Genomic DNA, 16,423 nt, shown 5'->3' with positions numbered 1-16,423 from the left:
GGGCGGGATAAGGGGGACACTAATTGACAACATGTTGTCTCTGTCTCTTTTGGTCTCTGTTGGTCCACAGCTATAATCATTCTCCATCTTCAACACAGGGCTTCATAAGTTGTCTTAGGAAGTGTCTGATAGCAGCATTTGGCATTGAATAATAATGAACAGCACGTTCGGTGGTATTTTTACCTCCGTGGAGTTGAGCTGAGCGGGGCAGGCTGAGCCGAGATTACGCTGCGTGCTTCCCTGAGCAGCATCCCCCTCCTCGCTGCGTTTGGTTCGCTGCTTAATGCAGCTCTCCTGATGCAGCCTCACGTGGCTGCATAAAGGCACAATGAGGACTTGAATATTGGAAGCCGCTTCCAGGCAGCTCTCCATGCTGCCTGCAGGTGAGCAGGCTGAGGCTGATCTCTCTGAGCCTGGCAGCTTTTGCTCCTGGTTTCCTATTGACCGACTCAGCAGTATGGGAAGATCGTGAGAAGAGCAGGGAAGCATCTGCTGGGCTTCAGCACAGACGGTCGGAGCAGCAGCAAGTCAGTAAGTCAGACTGCACCATTTTCTTCTCACCCTGCATAAAGGCGATGTGAGAAGCTGAAGGGAGCTGCCCCCTCCCCCACCTGGTGGTGATGCTGAAGTGGAGCCTTCCTCCCACTCAGAAGACGCAGCCTATCTGAAGGAATCCCGAAAGACCTTTCCAGTTTGGTGATGTGTTTTTTTTTTTTTTTTTTTTTTTTTCCCCCCCCCCCCCCCTTTTTATTTTACTCCCTAGCTAAGTCTGAAGCTTGTCTTCCCTTGCAGTCACAGCCAAGCTGAAGTGGTTTCATCCTTGCTAGCAGATACTTGCCGGCTGTTCCCTGGTTGCGTGTGTGTGGCTGTGAGGACTTTCGCACATTGCGTGCATGGACGTGGCTCTCATGCTTCTGAGCTATGGGTGCTGCAGAGGTTGGAGCAGAGCTGTAACCTTTTCTGGGGTGCCGGAGGAGGAACAGTGGATTACACCGTGAAGTTCTGGCTTGCAGCCAGTGCCCTTGCGGAAAAAATAAATCACCTGGATATCTGCGCGTGGTGGAAACGGCTTCCTTGGAGGTGGTGTTTTCCTCTCCAAAATGGCTCATGCAGCTGCTTCTATTAAAAAAGTTCGAGAGTCTGAACTCGAAGAGAGGGAGAGAAACCTTGAGAAGGAAAGGAAAAGGCAGCGGAAAATCTCTAGGGCAGATCGGAAACGCAAGGTATGAGGGGAAAAAAAGCCCCCTTCACCCTTTCCCCCTTCCTCTCTCTGTGAAGCACTTCACAGGTGTTCATTGCCATGTGTAATGCTCTCCCCTTCATTTTCCTGACCTTCCATAGTTTATTTCCCATTTGCATCCCTTCCCATCCTCTCTGAGCCCCACTGTGGATTTAGCCCAGCTACAGTGAGATTAAAGTGCTAGCAGTCACGGCAGTCCACAGCTACACAGGGAACATGCAAATAAAAATGGCCATTGGCACCCCAGTATTGCCTTCTTCCCTTCATCCCCAGAAGGGCTAGAGCTGCATGTCATTGTTCAGGAGCCAGGTTTCAAGCCTCTAGCTGATCTGAAGAAGTTGTCAGGGAGGGAGGTGGCTGTTTGTGCTCTGCAGCGTGAAGGTCTGTTTCTGTACCTCACGACAGCATTTCCCCCCCCCCCACATTTCCCCTTTTTAGTTCCAGTTCCTACATCACCAGCAATGCTAAATGCTGCATGTAAGACCTATCTGGTGGTGCTAGGCGTCTCAGCTGAGTTGTTATGCAGTTAGGTATCAGTAACTGATCCTGGGCTAGCAGCCGTGATTCAGTGTATTTACACTGCACACTGCAGGTGCATTTTTCAGCTGGGGCCCAAAACCACAAGTCTGCAATCTGCTGGGCTTTTTTTGTCTGTTGCTGGTGACAATCTTTGATTCTGTTAAGGCATATCTATGTAGATGTTTCAGGTTTGGGGGAGATTTCTCCTAATTTATAATTAACTGTTGTTTTCCTTCTGTGTTAGGAATGGGGAATGACGTGTTTGATAGCCATGGGGAAATAAAAAAAGAATAAAAAAATCAATAGTGGTGATTTATTTGCCAGGTCACTCTGTAGTTTCCAAGGACAGAAATAATATATCATAGTGGAGAAAATATTAAAAATCCTGAAGCTTCTGTTAAGGTTATCTTTAGGAGTATATTACATTGGGAGTGCCTGTGTTAATGCCTCCTCATTGCTGTTTCTTTTCTCCCATCTCCAGAATCTAGATTGTGGTATGCATTAACTCATTCACTGACACCATGTTTTGATTCATTCTTTATAAATTTCTTCTGGAAGGGATAATACCAAAAGACATAATCCGTCCTTTTTTTTTTCTTTCTTTCCCCTTTTCTGCTACACCGCATGTAAATGCAGATCTTTCTGTAAAAAGAACAACACCACAATCCAGCAATGTAACGTTTGAATTTACAGATCCTTTTTGACAAATCTTGAGGATTCAGAAGCCATCTGCTCCCTTGGCATACCTGAGAAATTTTGAATTCATTTTACATTCAGTCTTACGGATTTTCATATTCCGAACTGCATGATTTAAATAAAATTACTGAGGCTGTTTGGTACCTTTGAGACTTTTGGATATGATCTCCCTGACTTTGAAAAGGCTCACTTTGCAGAGTTGGTTAAGTTGCATTAGAATTCTCTTTATCAAATCAAGAATGTAATTTCTAATGTGTGCATTGCTTGGATGCTGGGGCAGAGCTGCTTGGAGCAGATTGTGATTACTATCCTAATCCCCTAAATGGGACACTGCAGCATAAGGTAGTTCTTGTGATTACATTTTCTATTGTGGAATTCTCTGCAAAACAGCCTTTTAAAAAGATTTATTTAATGTGTCGATGTCCTTGTTGGAGGGTCTTTTTTTTTTTTTTCATGTTTGCCCAGCACCCATCTCAGTTACTTCATCACAGCTTCATCACAGATTTTCACATATCCTATTTCATCCGTGTGTTTGATTCAAATGTGTGCTCTACTACTTTAATTAAAGCTGGATGGAATTAATACTGCCCCTTCTGCTATCTCTTTTTGCAGATTGCTGCATATTTCTGACTGGAAGTAGACAGGATCAGGCCGCATTCATGTTAGTAATAATGTATGGTGATGCAGGCTCCTAATCAGATTTTCAGATATAGGAAACACCAGTAGTCTTTACTTAGAAAATATGGAGAATACCTTAATGTTGTTTGTGTTTCTTCTTTTTTAATGCTCATTGATAGCCCTTCTGTCTCCTTTACACTGCGGCTGTACCCTGCTGTTATGTAAACAAGTGCTTGGCTGCACCCTAAACTTGCCTTCAGATGCTATGGGTGTGGATTAGTCAGGGCGTCTTCCCTCTTGCTCCTTCTGCATGACACACAGCAACACAAGTATGAGTTTGTTTATGTTTGTATGTTTTCGTGCTCATACTGTGCAGAATTCATAGTGTAGAGCAGATTAGATATATGAATATGTATACACACACTCATATGCACAAAATATATAATATGCATTTTATATAATACAACATTTGTATTTATTAATCAGCTTGTGAGATATATGTATCTGTGAGATATATATTTATCCATGTTACTGAACTTGCTAGAGAAAACCAAATCACTCTACCGCGAAATGTAACTGTCTCCCAGTAGGTGCAGAGCCCTCTCAGTTTTTGTTGGCTTCCTTTGAACATGGAGGCTATGAACAAATTCTATGTGCAGGCCCATGAGAGACAAAATGTAAATTGATATTTTTTGATTGCTCTCAGCACTTAAACTTTTTTTACATATGGGGAATATGGTCCCGGCTTTGTGATTTATTTAAAAGCCATATTGCATTACAGTGACTGGATTTTCAGTACCACAAAAATCCTTTTTTGTTTGTAGGAATGACAGTGAGAGGAGGAATGTGCTAATGTTGGTATTGTGAAGTGTCTTTTCAAAACTTCATTTGGATATACACCGTATACATGTTGTATGCATGAAACACTGATCTGGCCTTGGGATGGAAACTTTTTCTTTGACCCTGGAACATCGTGATTATGCAAAAGAGGATAATGAGGGGCTGTGACTTTAGCTTTGCTACTCTGCCAGCATGTTGGGCATCTATTAGTACCATCCCATGCTTCTCCTAGTTTCCAGGGATGCTGCAGGCTGTGGGATCTTCGTGGCTTTGCCTCTTGAGCATTTTGTTTAATGATGTTGTGCGGTGTGGTTATCATCTGTCTTGCTAGCAGCATTACACACCATGGCTGTAGCTTCTGTGCTTGTCAGGTAGGACCAGAATGTTCTTAAATGTCATCACGTCTGCTACTTGAAACAGCTCTGGACAATAACAGCTCCCTGGCCATTAGCAGAGCTGGGAAAAGGGCCAGCATCAGCAGCATTCTTGCTCAGATTATGGCTTTGCAGTCCTTAGACATCTGTAGTTTTTTAAAGATTAACAGAACTATTCCACACCCAAAAATTGGAAAAAGGTGTTTGCTGGCTGAAGACAAATTTCAAGACCCTCTCCTCCATTCTTTCTGAGACTGACTTCAATGGTTTTTTAAAACCAGTTGACAAGAGTCAGTTCTGCTCATCTTGCACTCACATGGGAAATTTTCACTTTTATGAATGCAATCTTTTCTTGCAATGTTGAAAAACACACACTGATGCAAATACCCACATGTAAACCCAGTGGTCTGGATAGTTGCATGGATACCTGAATGTATTAAGAGCATTAAAAGCCAGGTACTAACACATGAGATGACCATCTTAAAGTATGTAGATTTTATTGAAATTTAGGCATGATTAATTCCGTTACACCTGAATTCAGGATATGTAAGGCCCAGCTCCCCTTGCTTCCCATTGTCATCGGAGATAGCTGAATATAGCTCATGTTTTGCAGAGTGAGGAAAGGGAAATGGTGTGGTTATGCGATGGTCACTCACTGAGTCAGCAGAAAAGATGGAATTACAGCCTTGGAATTTAGCTTCCTAGATCCTGGCAGTGTGTAACACACACTTAACTTTTCCCTGTCTAAAATACTTTTCCAAGCAGACAGAGCTTACTGTCTGTGCATGTGACAAGTGTTTAAAAGACTTTAAAAAACCCCACAAAAATTAAAGCCACAAATTGGAAAAGCTGTTAACAAAAATTGATTTTTCTGCCAAATAAAACTGATTTTTGAATGTACAAATACAGTGAGCTGATGCCTGCTACCCTTTTATCATCAGCGATGAGGACAGAGTTTGACCTCTTTACTAGCAGTAAGTGGGTATTTATTTAGTATTCAAATACACAGATTTTAAAAAGGTTTTTTTTTTTTAACTTTTATACCTTTTTTTAAAGGCCAGTCTTGCGAGTTCAGTATCCTTTAGCATAAAATACCCCACAGCATCCTGGAATATTCACCACTGCCTGCCAGAAGAGATTGGGAAACAATTGCATCTCAGTGAATTTTGTCATTCACTTGACACCCTAAGCACTGTCAAAGCTCCCACAGTGCTGCTGCTGCTAGGCAGTATCTGCAGAAAGACAAGGGTGGAGAGAGAAATAAAGAGCTGCTGCTGTCAGCAGAATTCAGGTGTGTATGGGAGTCAACGTTCTGTAAATGGCTTCCATCACATAGCAAGAGAAGACAAGGGACCAAGTTATCTTTGTTTTCCTTCAACAGCAAACTTTTCACATTACCATCTCCTTTTTCACAAACTGAGTATCAGAAAGAAGTCTAATGTTGCAAAGTTCACATAGAAAATGATGTCACATTTGTCTCAGAACCGTGTGGAAAAGTCCATTTGAAATTGAAGCGTACCTTTGGCAGGAGAAGTGGGCATTTGTCATCTGGTGTGTGGGCTCTGCGCTGAGGCTGGTAGCCACAAAGTTTGTCCCTTTGGAAAGGGCCAAAGCTTCAGTGAGGAAGTGTGGAGGTACAGTTTCTCACTCTTGGTCACTCCTACTTTGGTTTATGGATGTCAGACAGTATCTCACCTGGTGGGAACATACCACAGGATCAGTATAGAATTTGTACTGGGTTAAGGAAGAGAAAGAAAGTCTCTCGCTGTTTAACCTCTGTATACCTGAAGCTTTCAGTGTTTATTGCACCTTTAACCTACTGTTTTTTCATTAGCACTGAATAGGCCTTCTCCATTCAGTGTTGTGTTCGTTGCCTTGGCAAACATCCTTGTGATTCACCAGAATTTCTAGATGTTTCAAATGCCTCTCCAGCCACAAAAAAAAGTAATCTTTCTGGGGTTTTGTGAGTGTTTGCGTAGGTGGTGCCTATTCCTGATGCCCTTCGAGCATTTACCTTCTGTATTTCAAACTTCTGTTTTCATTATGTAGATATTTCTTGGCATGAAAATAATACCCTGCTGTTTGCTTCCTTGTAAAATGGAGCTTCTTTTGATGACATTGCATTTTATAATAGATTAGTATTTGCTGCTTCAGTTTCTAGGTGTCCTATCTGAGGGGTGATGTGCATGTGACTGCAACACTGCTGAAGCTTTCAAGTACTCGGTTGTGTAGGCACCCTCACTGCATTTAACATGCTAGTCCTGTTTGGTACATCTTTCTCAGGCAGGTTAGCTACTGAGTTCACTGTGGGTTTAATCTAAATGAAGTAAACCAAGTGGGGCCCTAAAATGATGGATGATAAAGCTCTGTTCGCCGTTCTGCAGATATAGAATGTTATCGTACTGCCAAATGTCTCTTCTTTGAGACCTTTGCACTGCTTGCTATATTTGAACTGGGAACAAATACACAATATTATGAAATAAAGGAAGCCAGAGGTTGCAGTAAAATTTAGGTGGTGCTCTCTAATTCCCTTACTTCTGATGGGAAAGGAGCAATCTCCATTACAAATTTAAATGTGCTCACCTTTATATTGTTGTCTAACCATACCATGATTTATATGTGGGTTTAAAATTTAATTTCGTTGGTAGCTTTCGAAACACAAGATTTATTTGGTCTTAATAAATCATATGTAGTCAGTATGTCAAAACACAGATGACTTGTTTAAGTGTGTTTTTGGTATCTTGGCTAAAGATGCCTCTTCACAGCTTTAAATTCAATTAATCCACACCTGGAATACTGGAGAAAACATTGTCTCAATAGGCAGGATTGTGGGGTAGGTTAGTACATAGGTATCATGAAGTAAAGATAGTGGTGGTAATTGCTTCTTATGTATTTAGTGAGGAGAAGCGTGCCTGGGCTTGGATCTAGGGCTCATGTAGAACGCGTGATGAGCGCAGGAGGGGTCTGAACTTTAGATCCTTTTTCACTCCTTGCTACTTGTGCAGGAGGCATGGGGTGAATGAGGGAAATGGAACTGTATAATAATCCTTTCACAAAGGTTGTAATAGTTTTCCCTGTTACTTCCCTCACAAGCAGATGGGGCAAACAGAATACTTGGGTGGGGGACATCTGCCTTACTGGGGCCTCCAGAGCTGCTACTTGGTTGGCAGCTTGTGCACCACTCCTTGCTGGTAGTTGGGGCTACAGTTCTTATTTAGCCATGAGAAGACTGTGATACAAATATGTGTATATATCTCTTTGCATCTTTTTCCCACCTTCCTTCCCCTGATGGAGATAAACCATCGGGCTCACAGGTCTGTTGTGTTAGATACTGGGTACAGGAGGAGGAAAATGTGTTCCTGGCATGCACAGTCCTTTTGCACTGTAAGCCTTGCTTGATGCAATCCGATTTAATGGCATACACTTTGGATTTTATGGCTGAATTGACTCACAGTGTGAGTTTCCATAAAGTTATGAAAGTGTCCACTGTGTCTAAGTTTTCATCTCTCATTCCATCTATTTCAGTAAAAAGAAATTTTGCTGAACTTTAAAAAGAGCAACCAAGAGAGGAGAAATGCCAGCACCTGCCTATGGTGACTCCTATCTTGGTCTCTACAAATTTAACAAGTGTGAATCCTCCTTATCAGGAACCATGAGTGATTAAAAAAATTGAGAGAGCATTTACACATTGAAGGAAATTATCCCTGATAAATTTTGTGGCTTTTCGTTTGGTTTTGTTTACCTTCTCATAAAATGCTGTGTTATGTACTTTGAATTGGTGACATTTTCTGCACCACTGGAAGAATTACTACATTATGGTTGGGCAGTTTTGTGTTAAACATTAAAAGTGTTTAAAGGGAAATTTTACAAATAGAGGTCAAGAGCTAAAAAAGTAATGGAGATGTCAGATGTTAAACTGTGAAATGTCAAGCTTTTAGGAATCTGGCTTCTGTGATTCAGTCCCTCAGGCTTTTCCATTGAACTCCTGGGGTAAGTTTGGCACCTGAAGTAATAGTGGCATATGAGCATTGAGAGATCGTACTTTAATGGCGAGATTTGGAGCTGTGCCCTGTTGTATATATTTGCCAACATATAGTGCATCCAGAGTGTGTAATCAGTGAGTATGTCTGTAAGCGGTATAGTAAGATTATTGCCATTGAGGCAACAGTACTTTCCCTGAGATGGTGCCCGCTTCAGCAAAGACTTGCAGCCCAACTGGAGCGTGTTTCTGAGGATGAGGAGTGCAGGGATGCATCATGGACAGCATCTGCCCAGTGATAGAAAGTCTCTTCAGCCTTTTCTTTGCAAACACAGACATTAGTATTGCTTCAGAATTTAAACAGGTGTGGTTTTATAAATATGTATTTCTTGGTCAAGTGTTTATTTAAGTTTATTCGTGTTTAGTCAGTGTAGTGAAGATGGAAAGAAGCGTTCAATGTAGGATTTGGGATGCTGTTTGATATTTAACTCCTGTATGATGACTTTAAAGGGGTTCTAAAACTACTTTAGTGCTAATGGCTTATAAGTGAATTATTGCATAAATTAGAGGTTAATGAGGTGACTGGCAGTCATCCTTTCAAGTCCTGGTTATAGTGAAATAAGAAAACAGAAATTTAGGAAGTGTCATACAGTGTCATGCTAAAAATATTGTGAAGACTAGAACTAAACAAAGGATAGATCTGCTATCACTTATTAAGGGCTCTGTTGACCAATGTAACAGAAAACTCTATCCTTTAAATATTAATTTTCCATGCTCATTTCTAGTCAAGGTATGGAACACATTCCAAGGTAGACACCTGAACTTGTCTTTATTTAGTAAGAGATTTCCTGATGTCAGAGTCAGTTGTAGGTCTACAACCTCAGTCCAGGGGCATTTTTCATGTGTGATGAAAAACCTTTGTTCCCCATAGGTTCTGTTCTTGTCCTGACAAAATGGTGTGTAAGTTCCTGAAGCTACTTCTAAATTTTAAGAGATTATTTGTGGTTTTGTGAGTTTGTCATCAACTTTTTATCCAAACTTAATATTTTTTTCTTCCTCAGAGTTTTAGCAAAATACTACAGCTGATAATAAAACAGATTTCCATACTTTGCTTGACTTTCTGTGCTCACAAAATATCTTTTGTGTTACCTTTTGAGAATGTAGGTGTTACTTGAAGGTATTTTTGTTTTCTGCATTTGTCCTAAGCAATTCCTTTTAGTGCAGTCATTGTGGCACTGCATAGTTTTGTTTGAATGTCTGACAAGCTTCTCTTCCCTGATGGGAAGCTATTTCTTTAGGGGAAGATACAGAGTTTGCAAGAACTGCTCTTCTATACTTAACTACATCTTGATGAATGCTCCTGTTAGTAACTTGTTACTAATCCTTTAGCCTTAGACAGCTAAAATCAACAGGTTTTTTTCCCTCACCAGTCCGTGGAGTTGTCCAGGTGTAAGTAGGAGTAGATACCCACACTGTTACATGATTATATACAGTATTAGAGCATATAATACAAATTTCTGAAACCTAACAAATGTAAATAAGTGAATTTCAGATGGTTCACAGAGTTGGCACTGTACAAGGTGCTAACATGTTGGCACTGTTCATTCTTAATAGAAGTTCCGTATATTGGAAATAGATTTAGTGTTTTGCTTTTCAGGGATTGCTTCAAAGCCACTAATTCCTATACTAAGACTTTCTACATGTGGATCAATACAGAGTAATTGCTAGCTGCGCTTTTACAGGTGACTGAAAACAAAGGGTTCAATTAAAAAAAAAATTATTACCATTGTTACTATCTATTTCTTGATGCTAATGAAGAATGTAGCATGTTATCCTCTTTAAAATATTTACTAGCTGCTTAAGACTTTGGAAAAGAGACAGTTTTAGGGAACTGAGCCTGAATAGGTTTCACAGTACACATTTGGGAACTCTTCTATTTAAGGTCAATTTATCCTTTAGCAAAATTCCCACCATAGCTAGTGGGGATTGTGTGGTGGCTTTTGTTTCCTTTCTGATGGAGAGAGAATAAGAAAACAGAAAGAGAAAGGGGAAGGGAAGTAACACTAGATTTAAAAAAAATAGTTTGTGTGTGTACAGAAAAGCTAATTGAAAGTAATTGTCTACAAAAGAGATGGTTGGATTAGGTAATGAAAAATTTGCAGTGTTTCATGTGTAGAAAATAATAATAATGCGATGCTGTTACGGTACGGGACCTGAGGAGTGTGTGGATTTCTTTTTCCCTGATGAATTTATTTTTGTACATTTTTGTCTATTTTTGTATGTAAAATAAAGCCAGAGTTGAGAACTAGTGCTTACCCAAAATGGATGTAGCTCTTATTTCCCCAGGCTAGTAGAAAATTATTTCAGTCTATAGAATCATAATTACAAACCTTCCTAAGCTGGTTTTGGTTTAATAATTTAAGCTTATTTTAAATTATTTACTATTCCTGGCTTACGCTATGTCAGGCTGTCTAACAAAGACACGTCACTGCTCAAAACCAGTGAAGCTGACAATGCAACAGGAGACTTGAACAGATAAAAGCTAGTTAGTGCCTCACTGCATGGACCATGATTTAGTCAGGAGCAGCTGAACCTTTTGAGCCTTCTTTACTCTCCTGCTTCATTTTTTTTTTTTTTTAAAGCACCAATGCAGCAGAGAGGAAAGAAATTACGTGCACCATGTTGATAATACTGTCACTACCGTAGCAATTAGAGGTAGTAGCTAACATCTACCAAACAGCAGAACTTCAGGCCCCAGTCAGCTAATGGAGAATAGTTACGCTCAGCAAGTACTTTCTGGTTTTTGCTGATGAATGTGGTACTGGATGTCAGAGCTGCCTGGAGGAAAAGAATTGTTGCTGTTGCCCATGTTTTCAGGCCAGGTAGACTCAATTCCATAGTTAAGTCAGGCGACAGTGTAAGTTATCTCTGTTTTAGCCTCTCCACAGGTTTAGTATTAGCTCTTTTTAATCACTGTTGGATAGAGGTTATTGAAATAACACTGTTGATCTGTCTCATTATAAAACTTACATTCTTGCACCAAATTAAAGAAAACCCACAAAACTTTATGTAACAGCAGAAGAAAAAACCCAGTCATTTTCCAAATGGTGCCTATTTCTTTTTATGTTGCTTATGGAAAAAATTATGTATGGATAGATACACTTTGAAAGTATTTTGGGAGAGTGACTTGACTTTGCAGGAGGAATTGAGTAAAATTGAAAACGCCGATGTGAGCCTTAAGGCTCACATTGACATGCTGAGCTGCTGTGTGCAAAGCGCGCTTGGCTTTAATGATTATGGAATCATTTTGTGAAAATGACATTTGCTGGAGACAAGAAAGTGAATTAGGTTTAAAACAAACAACTTATTTTGACTGGTCAGTGGCAATAGCAACTGATGTAGAGCAGCAAAATTTCTCTGAAGAAATGCATGGAGACTCCATAGCAACTAGATCAAGCCTGTGCTATATTCTAAAATGCTGTTGCTGTGTTTTCTGTGAACAAGCCAGCCTTCACCCACTGACACTGCACCCACTCTGTCTGTGCTGCTCAGCCTAATTGCATTTGGCAAATGGCAACTTCAGAGAATGACCACTGCATCGGGGTTATTTTTAGGATGGCGACAAATTCCCCGAGTCGTATTTTATTTCTTTTTCTTGATTATCACAAGGACAACAGAAAGCCTGCAGCAGTGTCTGAACGGTAGATAAACCACTCAGTCGCTTCTTTAAATTTACTAACTTCTTTTTCCTTAGATACAGGCACTAGCAATATGTACTTTAATAGAGCTGTTTCCCTGAAGTAGTGCATGGTGTTAACTTGGTGAACGATGAAGCCTTGAAAAAGGTTTCCCAAACAAGTGAAATCAGAAATAATTAATAGCTGTGCACAGAGCTAGCTCTGCATTGCAGCACGAGTTCTCCCAGGCTTAAGGAGTACGTCCTTGTCCATCTTCCCTGTATTTCTAAGAAAGCCCAGCCCTTAACCTATTTGGCTTAGTATTTGGTTATCTGCTCTGTGCCTGTGGTGTGGCATTGCTACTGAAAATGCAGTTACGGAAGGAGTGCAGATACGGTAAGAGTTATTTGCCGGGGTAAGGTGCCAGTACGACAGGCGTAGGGCTGTAGGCTGCTGTGTAGCTTTGAGTTATGCCGAGGATTTGTCACTGCAGCAGTTGTTTTTAACTGTTGGTATGGTGCTCTGATGTGAAGCTTAGCGCGTGTTTGCTCTTAGCAGTGCTGGGTAACTTCATTAAAATGGAGGAACTAAAGGAAATTCTGTAAAGGCCGCTGAGAAGGAACCAAAGTATTGCTTCAGCTTTGAATATGTAGGTAGTAGAAAAGGCTAATTAACATCAGTTTTCTGTTTCTCTCAGTTTAGCCATTTTGTAAGTCATCTGGGTGGATTTAGCAGTACATGTTCCTTTCTTTTGGGCAATAAACCATCATTCTTTTGTAGTTTCAGTGTAGTTGTAGTAACAGTCATTGGTCTAGAAGCCTGAAATACAAGGAGTGGCATTTGATCCCTTTTTAATGTAACTGGTCAAACCAGCTTTAATATGCAAACTTAGTGTTATGAGAACAGAACGCTTGAGAAGAACCAGCTTCTTTCTGGGAAAGGTTTGAGATTTCCAAGAAAATTTAGAGTTGGGGAACTGGGATTAAAGGTTATAAAAGAAAACTTGCTTTTATAACAGTATAATCTTAACTCATTGAAATCCCTGAAAGATTTGCTAATGATTTCAAGAGATTTAGAATTTTTTCCAGAAGATTTCAAACAGGAGATAATTCACCTCATATTCCATAACCCTCTTACCGCTTTATATATTCAAATGTAATTTGTGAACGTTTGTTCAATTTCTGTAATATAGCTCTGTGGTAGAAAATGAGGTTATTTATGGTGGAAAATAATGTTAAGTAAATATACCTTGAGGACTTTACATACGTCTTATGTTCTGTGACATGTCCTGTTCAAATCGCCATGTTGTTGGCATAAGGGGAGCTTTGGTGTTCTGAAACTATTTATAAATGTAATAACTTTCTAAAGATAATGATTAAAATAATTAGAGAAGCAGAAAGATCTTGAAAATAACAAATGGAGTTGGAGAGAAATTTGCAAAGACAGAGGAATAAAATGAAGGCGGTTTTTCCCAACACCGGGAACTCGAGGTAGCAGTGCATTTTGAAGAATGAGTATGCTTGCTTTTGCCTGACAAAGGAGCTTCTAACCCATCTGAACATGAATGCTAAATATTCTTTGGTTTTACTTTTGAAAGTAATTTCCAGTAGTTGAGATCCTTTCAATCATTGGTCTTTAAGTTTGCTTAGATAACTATTAAGGATTCAGAAAGGGATATCTGAAATACGGTCTTCTGACTCTTTTAGCTTATAGTCTCTCATTACTTCATAATAGCATATATGCAGTTTAGAGTGATGCGGTCCCTACAAAGGCAAGATGCTTGTTCCAGTTGTATATGAGCTCCTTTGGTAGTTGTCCTTTACACAGAGAAATAAATGTGCTATGCATTTTAGTTAATTTTTGTGTGTCCTGAGGTTATTTAAACTTTTTTTTATTTAAACTATTACAGCTTCTTAAATTGTTAAGTAGTCTCTTATATCTTTGAATTCCTTGAGATTATGAATATAGAAACTTGCTGGTACTTAAATCTCTTAGGGTTTTGTGGGGGTGGGAGACCTCTATTGTCAGTGAGAAAGGGGATCAGAGAATGAACAAAAGTCGTCACTACCTAAATAGTGCTTTAGGGCACCTGTGGCTTTGCCTGGGATATTTGTGCAAGTGTTAAAAATAGGTACATCTTCACTGCGCAAAGATAATGCAGCATTAGGTGGTGGTCACTGATTAAACAGGAGGAGGGGTCGTTTTGTTATGTGTAGATAGTTTTTGTTTGACCTGTGGAACATTTCTATAAAAACCATCCTGGAGTGAACACATAGAAGAGTTGGTCTAATATGTATAAAATATTCTAATTAATTTTTAAGTAATACCTTTAGTCCTTTTTTAATGTATGTGAATATTCAAAGGAGCTGTGGAATTGTTGAAGCATCCAGCTGAGGAATATTAGAAATGCATCTGAGTCATTTCACAAAAAAGAAATTGTGCACAAGCTTCTGTCCCAAGAGCATACTGTTAAATATGTAGGTCAGGCTGTTGTTTAGCCCTTACATGAACAGAATTTTTACTGTGTAGAGTGAAAGCTTGACTTTGCAGAGATTGGAAAAAGTTACTAAGTGTTCATCATTAATGGAGGGTGAAATATGGTCCTTATACTGCAAAGCAGTTGCATAGTCCTGCGCAATTGGAGCCGTGGCCCCTTTCCTTTCAGAGCCAGGAAGAGGGAGTTTTCTGTTTACAACATTTTTATTTCAAGTATAAGAAAAAACCACAACCCAGATGCTTAAGAATTGCCTATTCAGTGGCAGACTAACATACTTTCGATTTTTAATTATTTTTACTCCTTTGCTTTCTTGCATTTTCTCCCATTCTTCCACATAAAATATTCTGCATTAGAAAATTGAAGGTTTTCCACATACTGTGCTAAAACTGGCATGTTCTTCTTTGTGATGAATATGTGACTTCATTTTGTACTTTTGGAGGGAGCTTAAGGAAAAGGAGAAAAATTCTCTTGATTTAAAATATGCTTTTAGAAATAGTACATGCAATGTCATGTGGGGGGAAAAAATGAAAAAGAAAAAAGCATGTACTGGAAACATCCCACATTGACAGCAATGTTGATGGCTTCACTGCTTCCAGAAGGACTGAGGATGCCTGACCATTGATCGATGAGGTTGTGGGTTGTAGAGAAGCTGGTTGACAGTACTGCCACAGGGTTTTTTTTTCCTTTGACTTTTGTCCTTGACAGTCCTTTAGTGCAAGAGGGAGTTGGAGCAATGACTGAGAGAGGACCGCCTGACCAGGGATAAACTGATCCTATTGCAATCCAGAGGAAAAGATCGGATTGACTTCGGTGGGTGCTGGAGCAGGCTTATAGAGAATGGATAAGAATAGCCAAATATTCATTTAATCAGACAGCTGCTTCCCATGTATGTGGTGTTGATATCCTCCCATAAATGAGTCATCTTTGCAGTAATAAAAAAAGAATTTCATTTGAATGCAGTAGGACTTTTCAGAAGTCTCATATAGGATCTGAGGTCTTTCTCTTAATATTATTTTTTCCTGGAAATGTTAGCCTCTTCAAGTATTTTATTATATAAAATCAGTTTGGTTTAGAGTATCATTGTGTAATGGATGTACTTATCTGGGTTTTTTTTTGGCTATTGTTTATCCTGCCGTATAAAATATCTTTTTTTCCTATTATATTTAGTCATTCTGAACGTGAAATGCAAATTCAAGTCGGAATTGTAGTCTATCGATGAAGACCTGGGATCTGGGGCTTTGTCAGTGGCCTCCTTCTTCATGACCTCAGGCTCTCAGGTCTGAACCTGACTGAAGTTTGCCTTCTGCCTATGTAAAATGAAAATAGTTGTACTTATTCTACTTTATGATATAAATAATAACACTAAGGCAAGTGTTCTGATTATGTTAGAATGTTTATTAATAGTAATTCACTTCTATGAGCCATTTTGCTTAGAAAAATACCTGCTTTACCAGAAATCTGGCAAAAAAGGGACTTGTCAAAATCTGTAGAAATATTAGCATCTACTGTTTCACTTTATTAGTGTTGATATAAGTAATTATACTACTGATTTATTATAGAATCATACAATGGTTTAGGTTGGAAGGAACCTTAAAGATCATCTGGCTCCAACCCCCCTGCCATGGGCAGGGACACCTTCCCCCAGCCCAGGTTGCTCAAAGCCCCGTCCAACCTGGCCTGGAACACTGCCAGGGAGGGGGCAGCCACAGCCACTCTGGGAAATTTACAGTCATTTATATCTCAAATATAGAACATATTTTGCTTTTGTTCTGAAAGATTATCTGGATTGAGCTCCTGAAGGTACAGTTTTCATAAGAAAGAATAAGATTTGTGCAGTATTTCACAGAATAGGGAGTTGCTTCAAGTGAGATGGAAATCTTTATTCCTTTTCTCTGTTGTTTGTGTTTGGTGGTTTTTTGTGGTGTTTTTTTTTTTTTTTTTTTTTTTTTTTTTTTTTTTTTTTTTTTTTTTTTTTTTTTTTTT

At 39.5% G+C, this 16,423-nt stretch overlaps 1 protein-coding gene across 11 annotated transcripts in view; it reads left to right on the top strand.

The window, feature by feature from the left end:
* Positions 1-16,423, top strand: part of ANK2 (ankyrin 2) — a 310,156-nt gene that overhangs the window by 114,993 nt on the left and 178,740 nt on the right. For 4 of the 11 annotated variants that reach the window (XM_026847418.1, XM_026847394.1, XM_026847389.1 and 1 more), the window contains exon 1: positions 263-1,223. The exons of 1 other annotated variant lie outside the window; for it this stretch is intronic. In XM_026847418.1, coding sequence (XP_026703219.1) covers positions 1,101-1,223 — 123 coding nt within the window. In that variant the 5' untranslated portion in view covers positions 263-1,100. Of the gene's footprint in view, positions 1-262; positions 1,224-16,423 lie in introns of those variants that run through there. 6 more of the 11 variants (XM_026847413.1, XM_026847409.1, XM_026847410.1 and 3 more) reach the window with 4 other exon arrangements.

The sequence above is a fragment of the Athene cunicularia genome, assembly GCF_003259725.1.
Source record: "Athene cunicularia isolate RWA chromosome 4 unlocalized genomic scaffold, athCun1 chr4_part2, whole genome shotgun sequence".
NCBI lineage: Eukaryota > Metazoa > Chordata > Aves > Strigiformes > Strigidae > Athene > Athene cunicularia.
The sequence above is the reverse complement of the archived record's forward strand: the minus strand, read 5'-3'. Positions and strand labels throughout refer to the sequence as shown.